The 11,775-nt window shown below is 35.9% G+C and overlaps 1 protein-coding gene across 2 annotated transcripts in view; it reads left to right on the forward strand.

The window, feature by feature from the left end:
* The window catches only part of LOC130441527 (head-specific guanylate cyclase), a 119,646-nt gene extending 111,669 nt beyond the window's left edge, over window positions 1–7,977 (forward strand). The window contains exons 10-13 of one of the 2 annotated variants that reach the window (XM_056775249.1): window positions 1,004–1,170; window positions 1,270–1,413; window positions 7,389–7,543; window positions 7,601–7,977. In XM_056775249.1, coding sequence (XP_056631227.1) covers window positions 1,004–1,170; window positions 1,270–1,413; window positions 7,389–7,543; window positions 7,601–7,802 — 668 coding nt within the window. In that variant the 3' untranslated portion in view covers window positions 7,803–7,977. Of the gene's footprint in view, window positions 1–1,003; window positions 1,171–1,269; window positions 1,414–7,388 lie in introns of both variants that reach the window. The other variant, XM_056775248.1, reaches the window with a different exon arrangement.
* Window positions 7,978–11,775: the final 3,798 nt, after the last annotated feature.

Here is an 11,775-nt window from a genome sequence, read left to right on the forward strand (position 1 = left end):
AAAAACTTTTGTCTTTGATTCCGATGAATTTTCACACGCGGTCGCTTTTAACTATAAGTACAATACAGTTTGCAAAAGTCTTAATATTTCTATTAGTATTTTAAATATAGTTGTTGAATTACGAAAAACATTATCATTGCTTTTAAATTCATACCCCTTCTCAATCGCTACAAGCTTTAGTCCATCCAGAACGCCTGTCACTATCTCTTCGACAGCTTCAATGGAATCAAATTATTATCTCTCTTACGAAACTGATAGAAATAAAACAACGGAAGATCAAGCGAATTAGACGATCAGCCTAACACTGGGATGCTGCACTTAGATAGAAACCTTTTGGAAAACAATGCATTTTTTCCACGAATCTAGTGAAGGTACACTCAAAAATATTTCAATTGGTGTGTCTTTGATTTGTTCTTTGAAGTTGCTTTGGGTCTCGATGACGGTCAGCTCCTTCATTGGCACTTAGATCCAGGATAATAAATGAAATGCCGTAATTCATCACACGCCTGTCAGTACAAACATTTTGGTGTCTGAGACGTTCGGGTAGCAATTTGGCACACACTTTTAGCAATGTAAAGTTATACACAGCATGTGCTATACGGATTCCTTATCAATTACTACAATTTCTTTAATAGCATGAATACTCGGATAGATTCAAATAACCGATTTCAATTGATATTGTATTGCGTTTATAGCGTAGAATGGTGGTCTGATAATCGTATAGAACATTTCCAAACACTCTAAAACATGTGCACACAAATAAATATTTACTATTACTATAAAAGTTTTTCAATGAATTAGTTCCAACACCTGTTCCTCACGTAAAAAATTTTTTCGACTAAACAAAGAACAACTCTGACGCATATGAAGGTTGCGGCTATACCAGAGACACTGCACTGTAATAATTGTCCTCAGTTATATAGAACCGTTAGTCTTGACACTTCATAGCCATACCTCTTATTGAGTTATTCCTCACAATTCACTTCTACTGTATCTGTTATAGGTGAAACAATTGAAGCGAAAACTTACGAAGATGTCACAATGTTATTCAGCGATATAGTTGGGTTTACTTCAATTTGTTCCACAGCGACACCGATGATGGTTATCAACATGCTCCAAAACCTGTATAATAAATTCGACATTTTTTGTGGACAAATTGATGTGTACAAGGTACAAATATATCTTTCAGCTATAATTGTTTTGTTTTAATGTCACCTATCAGATAAACATTGTTAGAAATCATTTCGAAGTTAGTTTTTCTTATTTTAGGTAGAAACTATTGGCGACGCATATTGTGTTGCTGGTGGGCTACACAAGGAAACCAACACCCATGCTCAACAGATTGCTTGGATGGCTCTAAAGATGATAGAGGTTTGTTCTTTGCATCAAACTCACCAGGGCCAACCAATTAAGGTAAATTATTCACAATACTCTTTCCAATAATTTGTCTGTTTCAATTTTCTTGGCATCATCATTTTTCCTCAAGTTTTTTCTTCACTAATATGGAGTTCAGAGGCGTTGAAATGGATGTGGAAATCGGCGGAAATTGTATTTTGAAAGTACATTGAACGGCCAAGTTAAAATAAGTCGACATGAGAATTTTATTAACCATATCAAGAACGTACTCGAATAAAGTAATTAGCATATAGCCACACCCGTGAAAGAAGAAATACCAGAATTAATCAATTAACTGAAAAATAATAAGAATGGATAAAAACTATGTAATCTACGAACCATAATGGAGAATGAAAATATGACAGAAGAAAAATATGCCCAAAAATCATTATTGTATCAATGTATAGAGAAAACTCAATACTATTACAGATAAATTACTCTGCACAAACAATTTTTTCTCCACATTTATTGAGAGAACTCTAGACTATTATGAGGAAGAGTAGGTCTATGATTATCACTGCGGATTCCGAAGAGAATTCCACCCGCTACAAAGGTGATTTATTAATTCCGCAATGCATCTAGATTGGAATTTCTGCAGCCATTGGTGATATTCATACTGAACACATTGTTAACACTAACAATTACACTGTTTAACGTGCAAGTCTTCGTCCTCAGAGACTAAAGATTAACGGTTTACAGGAGTGATGATGTAGTAGTAGTTATTTTAAGAGTGGGATCGGTCTGCATTGCATCCACCTACAAAACTTTTGCTATAATTCCAATCGATTGAAGAATGTTATGGATGCCAGTTTGAAGCATATATAGATGAACTCTCTTCAGAACATAATGATATGACATATTATTGTGAAGGGAAGTGGCTAAGCACAGGGAAAATGCAAGAAATATTCATAACCTTCCTTCGGATAGACGATTTTATGGAAACAAAAGAGAAATTATTACCTCAAATTTGTGATCCAGCTTTGCTTTGTAACTTAGCGTTACTTGGTGTCATCATAGAGAGAGAGGGGATCTGCTTTAATGTCAGAAAATTGTTTACAATTTGTGAACAAAAGCTTGTAAAAAACTAAGAAACAAATACACATATTACTAGATCGTTTGGGAGTGTAGTTTATACAAGATTCTTTATCTTATTGTTCCGCTTCCAAAATACATAGAGTCCTCCCAAAGGATGCTATTTTTTGGGGTTCCCACTTCCCTAGGCTTTAGTAGTACTCCTTCAAGGTACTTAAGCCTTTTAGTGAAATGAGTGAATATTCGCTATTTTCATGGCTTATCGCAGAAACTACAGTTGTTATAATCTGCCATGTCCATCGTCTTAAGGTGGTATTTGACGGGAGAATGAACTGTCAGAAGACTGACCACCAGTTTCATGCCGTTTCTGGTCATCACGAGAAATTCTGCAAACTTCTAAGCTGATATGGTTATGAATCTCATTCATATTGTCTTAGGCACTTATACTCCACCTGATTCTCTAGTCATCAGTTCAGATCGTTATCGATGTGACATCTCGTGAGGCCACAGTATAGGTCTGCTTACTTTGTTTTTGTTAGCTAGTGCTTTAAGAGCTTCAGGACCTTCAAGGACGCTTGGCTATCTGAGAGAATGTAGATATGCTTTTTAGAGATGTTTGTATCCAAACACTTTAGTGCACATTTGCTCAATCTCTATCTGAAAAGTGGTGAGTGGTGTTCCTAGAGATATGGAGCGCATTTTGGTCCAGATGTAACCAGTCTGCGTACGTTAGCTTCGAACCATCCATGTACCAAAGAGACACATAGTATGGCATTTGGTCCATCGGTTTGTCACGGCCTCCTAGCTTTATTAGCTTTAGAATGACCTATCAGAATCACTGGATCTAGTTTTACTTTCTGGGTTAGCTTGTGGGTGTCGCTAAATGCGACACTGTCTCTCTGTAATGTATATTACATGTAAATATTGTCAATGTTAAACCAGATAATAGAATTTAAGAGACCTGAACTTGGTGTTTTAACAAGGGTAATTGATGAATCAGTTGTACAGTTATCTCATAGCTTTTTAGAACAAGAGATTTCAAGAAGGTGGTTAACACTTTCGTTATTTTGGCAAACTCTTAGTGAAATATGCTCCGCTTCACCTGCAAATGGAGGAGGACAATATACCATCTTTAACAGTGTATTAACATGCCAAGGTTGGGATGATTCCGTTTTCAGCAATTAGATTTTGATTTTACTATCAGAAAAAGAAGCATTTTGATGGTTTCGGCATTAAAAATTTGAGATGAAATTGATTGACGTCAGCCATGCAAATATGAGAGATTTCAAGATTGAGGCCGGCGTCGGTGAAATTGTCACCTGTTGAAACGGAGATCTGGAAAAACAATCTGCGTCGGCATATAGACGACCGCTCTTTAATAGTACGTTGTAGTTGAACGCAGAAAGGTATGTTGCATACCTCAAAAGTCTATCGGCAGTCATATTAGGAGGTTTAGCAGTAGGCTTGATGATTTTGCTCAATGGTTTGTTGTCAGTTTCGATTTTGAAATTTCTACCAAATAAGTAGTTGAAATAATGGCCAACTGCAAAAACGACAGCAAGAGCTTCTCTGTGTAATTGAGGGTAATTCTGCGCTGCTGGGGGTTAGTGCCCTTGAGGCATAAGAAAGTAACCGTTTTAGGTTGTTCTCCAATATCTATTAAGGTATGCATCGAAAGCTTTGTTATTTTGGAATGTGTTCAGTATTAAATTCTGCTTTTAAAAAATACTATAACATTATATTTGGATTAAGTAATTCTATAGAAATCATACGCCGAAATATGGCAAATATTCACACTTTTTAAAAAATAAGTGTTTTCGTACTCGGTCGCTAGCCAATTCGTTTTTCAGCTTGATGAATGCAGCCTCACATTCAGCAATCCAAAAGAATTTAACATTTTTCTTCAAAAGGTGACGTAGAGGGAAGATTAGGTTAGGTGAGTGATTAGGTATAAAACGAACATAATATGTGATCATGCTTAGAAATGTTTGAACATCGTCTTTGGAAGCAGGTCTAGGCATATCAGCTATAGTCCGAACCTTTTCAGGGCTTTTAGAAATCTTGTTGTGTTCAACAACGTACCCAAGGTATTCGATTTTCTCCTGGAATAGGATGCATTTTTGTTTGTTTAAATGCAGATCGAATTTTTGTAAACGTTGGAGGGAGAGTTCAAGATTTTTAATGCACTCTTCTTTGGTGGAGCCATGGCACAATGTCAAAATACGATATAGTATTGGCTAGGCCTTGTAGAATTTGATCAATCATGGGGTTGAATTGAATTTTGATCCCAAAACTCAGACTATGATGAGGTAGGTTTCTCTATGGGTTGAAATCGTTTGAATGCGACTTAATGTGTCATCGACTTGAACGTGCAAGTAAGCTTTGTGAAGGTCTAGCCTGCAAAAATATTTTAAGTTTCTGGTACTATTCAGTACTTGCTCAACTCGGCGAATGGGGTAATTCGAATTGACAAATTGTTGGTTGAAAGCCATTTTGTAATCAACACAAAGTCGTACATTTCCATCTGGCTTTGGTATCATCACCAAAGGTGAACCCCAAACACTTGTGTCAACTTTCGATATTATACCTTAAGCTTCTAAAGCATCCACTACATCTCGTGACTTGAAAAATGTTGGTTTGGCGTTTTCCCGTAAGTGCAGTGACACTTGACATCAGGAACAAGCCAATACGTTGATAGAAAATTCGAGGGTACCTTTTATCAAGATCGTGGTCGACTGTCCAGTCCAGTCAAGACTTGTGTTTGTCAAGGTCGTTGAAGTTGATTTGCAAATGACGGATCCAGGTTAGGTTAGAAGACGAGAAGAGCGTCGAATTCCTCTGGAATCACGTAGAGTTCTCCCATGAAACACTTCCCTTGGTATTCTACTTGAACTTCGAGGGGTCATTGAAGTCATAATCCTCAACGAAAATTTGTAGTCTTTGGATTTAGAATCATGTTTCTAATTTTTAAAAAATTTTTGAATGCAAACTTTGACAATGCGACCTTTATGGCTACATCCCGAACATTTAGAGCTAGATTTTTCGGTACGACATTCGCTGGTAGAGTGATTGTGTCTAGTAGCGATCCCAAATTTTGCGAGATACAAACGTGATTTTGACTGGCTTCGCTGAGATAGAGTAGTTATAAACCTTGTGCACTCTTCAGTTTATCCGTTCTTTGAGGTTGACATCTCCCAACTATCTAGTTTTGAAGCTTTTAATGCCCGTGCTTTAGCAACAATATCATCAAACATTTGCCGACTGCAAAAGCAGCTCCCTAATGGAATTGTCTTTGATTCCCCTGATAAATTGAGCATGGAGATATTGGAGTGACGTGGGTGCATTCACATGTTGATTGAAATTGACAGTCAATTATAAGTCGGCGCAATTTGGTTACATACTCAGCGATAGGCTCATCTCGCTGGTAAGTTGAGACAAAAACATATTGAGAAACCACCATACTTTTCTTAGGGCACAAAAATTTCTCGAATTCTTTGACCAATGATGTATAGTCAAGATCAGCAAATTTTTTTGGCGAAATTTGAGAGTTGAAAAGTCGAAGAACCTTCAGAATTCAGAAGCAACTGTGCACACATTTCAGGCTTGGTTGAAATATTCTCCATTTTCGTGTTATTTTCGATTCTCTGGAGATAGATTTTGAAGGATTCCTTCTTTGAGTCGAAATGTTTGAAGGATTCAATTAGAGTAAAATTGAACTGACCTGAAGGACGAGAATCGTCACCAGAAATAGCAGCTTGAACGGCGGCAGTCGAAGCGGCAATAGATTGTTGAATCACTGTGTCCAGTAGCTTCTTCTGTTCCTCTTTGAACGCAGCTAGAAACTGTGCGAGTTGATCGGCATTCATGGCGCAATGTTTATCTCGTCGCCACTATTGAGGTGAAGTCAAACACAACAGTGAAATTGGATAAACACTGATTTTATTGACAGTGATTTTTGTTATCTGACGCAAGGTTAAATAACTAGAAAAAAGTGTAATAATAAAAAAGTCACTACAAACCACGCAGGCGCGGTATCATCTTATTACTACTGTTCTAATTTCACGATGACACTGCTTTCACCATGACAGTTACAACAAATAGAGAAGACCAACTCTATCAACTTCCTCCAAATATCCAAACACTGCAACTTTACATTGGAAATCTATTAGGTTGATTTATTATCAATAAAACAATAATACTACGCGCGAGGAAGTTGGTAGTCTTATTCTTCTATCCCTTCCATATTCAAATCATTATTAAGGTCTTTTCTATTTCCTTCATGCAGATAGTCATCATAATTTAGATCCAGCTCTTCAGTTCCACAAACCTAGTTTGGCAGTTGGCGATAGAATAAATTGTGTACCGCGACTGGTTTTTAATTATATTTTTTCATTCAAATGTATGGCTACCTCTGAAGTCAAAGTCTGTAATCGGCGACCGCTGTTGGAGAAAAATAATTGAAAAATAATTAGAAAAACTGAAAAATGAGCTACTGCACGAATTTAATTTCTGGTGGGAAAGTACGGGTACGTTTCTATGACAATTTGATGATTAACAACTTTCGTTCTATGACATTTCCTTCTAAAGTTCATAGATATGTTACGTTCCATAGTAAAAAAAAATTGCTATATTTCCACTGGGAAATTGAGCCAAAACTCAAACTACTCATATTGAAGGTCTAAATAGATTATTGAAATAGTTTCCTGAACTCCACCAATTATTTCCAAGCAGAGTTAATTTGCTTGGCCTATAAACGATATCGATGGTAAAAAGCAAATTCCTGTCTCCAGCTCTCTCATTTATTCATTAATTACTCCACAAAGAAGTGGATTTTCATTGAATTTTATATTCTTTTCACGCAAATACTGATATAAATAACATGAGAAAAATAAATAAAATCTAAGTCATCTGAAAATTGAGAAATATTTTTTTTAAGTATTAATTCCCATCTAACTTTTCAGATGCGGATTGGAATTCATACAGCTCCAGTTCTAGCTGGTGTTGTAGGAGTGAAAATGCCTCGTTATTGTATGTTTGGACATAATGTGACTATAGCAAATAAATTCGAATCTACCAGCGAACCTCTCAAGATTAATATCAGTCCTACAACGTTCGTGTATGGAATTCTATTTTTTTACGATATTGTTTTGTATATTTTCAATTTCTTTTTCAGACGATTGATTAGAGCTGGTGGTTTTATAACTGAAGAACGTGACGTAACTTGTCTCCCTAAAGGGTTTCCCTCTCACATACCCGGTACTTGTCACTTCCTTACTGGTTATAAGCATCAGGATGTTGACGAAAATGCTACTATGGCTGAACATATCGAAGCTGGACTATTGGATATCGGTTTAAAATGGGATCACACTTCTTAAGACTGGTTAAGAACTAGCAATAAAAACTGCAATAGCAAATTTTTACAGTGTGGAAGTAATAATAATGAAAAATTATTTTTAAGCTTTTTCTCCTACTTATACCTCACTACTTTTTGGTATTATATACTATGTAATAATAATTTATTTCCAAGAAAAAATATACACTCGAAACACAGTATTTGTTTTTAGTTTAGTCTTCTTATTGAAATAAATAGATAATGTGTACAGAAGCAGGCCAACAATTTGTCAAATCAATTCGAAATACAAGAAAATTCTTGGGCACGTGAACCTGGATACCAGAATTAGCTCTAGATGAATTGACATTCATTGAATCCGTGAAGAAATCGCGGTTGAAGTTTCACGTAAAGTTGTGAAGATTCTGTGCAACAGGATCATATCCAGTAAAAATTATATAATCTAACGCGACCTGAATAATGACTGAAATAAAGTGGTTTGTCAAATAATACCGAACATCCATGAGTCATCAGATGTATATAGACAAACACAGTAAATCCTAAAACTTGACACAAAGGACGTTGTAAATAAGTCTAAAAGATTAAAACATGTATTGCTAATGACGTTTGACGTATCATTCGAAAGATAACTATGACATCTGACAATTGGTAAATGACTTTTTACTCCGTCACTGCTTTTTGTCTCCTCTTTAGATTCTAAATAAAATTTTGGTTTTGGTTTCGAAACAGAGATGACGATGCCTTTCAAATAGACATGTAGCCAATTGAGTCTAGCCATTTTAGTGCTATTGTCAAAATTGTTCGAAATTTTATGCCCTTCTGCGTACTGGTATACTGGTTCCCTTTTTTGAATCGCCGTGACTCTACAAAAAATAGGAGATTAGTATTTTACCCAGACTGACGAAACCTTTCTACATATGCTATGAATACAGAAAGTCTTCCGAGGCGTGGTTCCCATGAATTGTTCTTCTTTAACCACTTTTGAGAGGTTGTAAAAGGTATATTCATGGTTTCAGTAGCACATCTTATAGAATTATGAGAACGCCCATATACTTTCAGATGACCACTGAGCCTTGTTTGTGGGTCTGTAACATATTATCGGCACTTCTGGAAAAGAAATTATTGAGAATTATTTTTTTAAATATAATTTTGTGGACCCGTTAAATTACATCAAATTCACGCGAAAATGTGCGTCGGTCTTTTTGTGCAAATGATGTAGACGTACTGAACGGGTATGCGGAGAGCCTCGACCTGCCCGTTAATTAGTCTTTATTCACTATATTCGTTTGTTTGGCCACTTTCGTCTAGGAACTGGAACGCTGACCACCATTGCCCCCTGACTCTCATTGTCCCTTTTTCCCCAACAATACAAATATAATTACCTGTGTCTTTGACTTATTTCACTATCTTGGACAAGGCCAGATTTATATACATGGATATTTCTCGATAGCTTCAACTAGCTTCATAGTTAAGTTTTCTTCTTCCGTTTTTTCCATTTGCAAATAATTTATCATGTAACTTACTAATAAAGTAAATATAGTTATTAGATTAGAAAATTTTACGCAATATTTTTGGTGTAATTTAATAGAATTTTGTCACTATTTTTTGTAAAAGTATTATACCATTGAGACCATTGAGATGGGATTTAAAGTAGCCGCACAAAAAATTTAAGAAATAAATCGGTTATTCGATTTCATTGAAAAAAGACTCTCTTCATATGCCTATATTTGAGTTAATGGATAATTCCAGATATAAATGTTTCTAGTCAATTTTCCATCAATAAAATTGGCGGTTTATGTGCTCGCCAAGAAAACCTGTTCAAACATTCACAATACTTCCAAAACAATTCTTATGAGGATATGAGTAGAATACTTTTGAGTACACAATACGCATCTTATAAGCAACTTCTACAGGATCATAATAAATCAGGCAATTATCTACAGTGAGCTTCTTTATAATCTATTAAAGCTCGTTCCACACATTTGGACCGCCAATTCCAATGTATGAAAATAATACCACCTTAATATGCTCAATTTTCAGAAAACTGTTATCGGAAACACTTGAATACTTAGTTTAAGTGTAGATAGACAGAGTACAATTAAACGAAATATACACATATCACTAAATAACTGAATAAGGGGATAAAAAGACATGTAGGTATGTCGATGTATGTTTGTAAAAATTACGAGGATATATTGAAAAATTCTTCAATGTCAAAATATTTTATTACTTAACATATTCTCCTCTTAATTGGATACATTTATTACAGCGAATCTGCAATGTTTCTTCTTGCTCTTCAAACCAGACCTCCACAGCTTTTATTACCTCCTCGTTGGATGAAAATTTGCGTCCTTTTAAACTTTTTTTCAGTCGAAGAAAGACATGATAGTCGGAAGGAGCCAAATCTGGTGAATAAGGATGGTGTTCTAGTAATTCAAACACTAAATCACGAATTTTTTGCATGGCAACATAAGCCTTGTGTGCAGGAGCGTTGTCCTGCAAAAACAAAACACATTTGGATAGTTTTCCGCGTCTTTTCTCTTCAATTTTTTCACGTAGAGTGGTCAGTAATGTCGAATAGGAATCTCCAGTTATTGTTCTACCCTTATCCAAAAAATCAATCATGATTACTTCATGGCAAACCCCGAAAAACTGAGGCAAGAGCTTTTCCAGTAGATTTTTGGACACGAAACTTCTTAGGTCTTGGAGAGCCAGAGTGTCGCATTCCATCGATTGTTGCTTTGTTTCTGGATTGTAGAAATGTACCCAAGTCTCATTCATAGTAACAATTCGGTTCAAGAAGTCTACATCGTTTTCAAATTGAGCACAGATCGAACGCGATGCTTTTACCCTTGCACGCTTTTGGTCATCATTCAAACATGTGGGAATCCATTTTGCAGCAATGTTTCTCGTATCCAAATTGACGTGAACTATGTGATGAACGCGTTAGTATGAAATATTCGGCGGTTCAGATATCCATCCTAGCCCAATTCGACGGTCTGATAATATCATGTCATGAACTGCATCGATATTTTCGGGGACCGACAAAGAAACTCGCTCTCCCGATCGGTCATCTTCAATGGAAAATTTACCTCTTTTGAAGCTTGCAGTCCAATTTTTCACGGTCGCATACGAAGGACATTGATCATCAAGGGTATTAAGTGTATCTTCGTAAATATGCTTACCTCTTAACCGTTTTAAATACAGGTACTTGATGATGGCTCAATACTCCAATTTTTCGATTTTCACAATTTCGGAGGACATCTTTTTTCTTTTAATTTATTGCGTAACTCTGGTTTACTTTTTGACGTCAAACTTTACACTGACACTTCTAATAAGTTATTGTTCGTTGCTATGATAACGCAATTTTTGTTAAAGCATTGAACTGGTTAGGCTAACTAGATATCAATACATCCTCGTACATGATAACTTGCCTTCAGAGTCATTTGTCAACACATCCGAAACATCAAAAACCATCAAAGGCCACAAAATGAAAATTTTAGAGCATATATCGGGAAAAGCACTATTAGGCTGAGAAAGAAGCGAAAACATTAGACAATAATATGACGTAGATAACATTAACAAATGGCTAACACAGTGAAAGAAACCATGGAACCAGCGTATAAATGGAAGACGATGGTCTGGTAAAGATATCAAGGGATAAATCTCTAATTGGAACACGAAGTAGAGGTTGACCACGAAAAAGAGGTGGAGTGACAACCTAGAGCCAGGATGAGAAGCAGGCAATAGAGCTATTATGAAAGGAAGAAGAAGAATAAAGAAAACGTGGATGATCGTTATGTTTGAATACTTCTTCTAAACGTTATTCTAATGATTTGATTCACATGGTATATATTACTATTTGAAATAAGGGTTCGGAAAAGTGGAATGGAGGAAGTAGACTGATCTCTATATGGCAAAATGTGACTAGAAAGAATTGACTTGTTTCAACATTTTCTCAGAATTTAATTAATACTACGTACTAATTAGTTAATTCA

Source organism: Diorhabda sublineata, chromosome 3, assembly GCF_026230105.1.
Source record: "Diorhabda sublineata isolate icDioSubl1.1 chromosome 3, icDioSubl1.1, whole genome shotgun sequence".
Taxonomy (NCBI): domain Eukaryota; kingdom Metazoa; phylum Arthropoda; class Insecta; order Coleoptera; family Chrysomelidae; genus Diorhabda; species Diorhabda sublineata.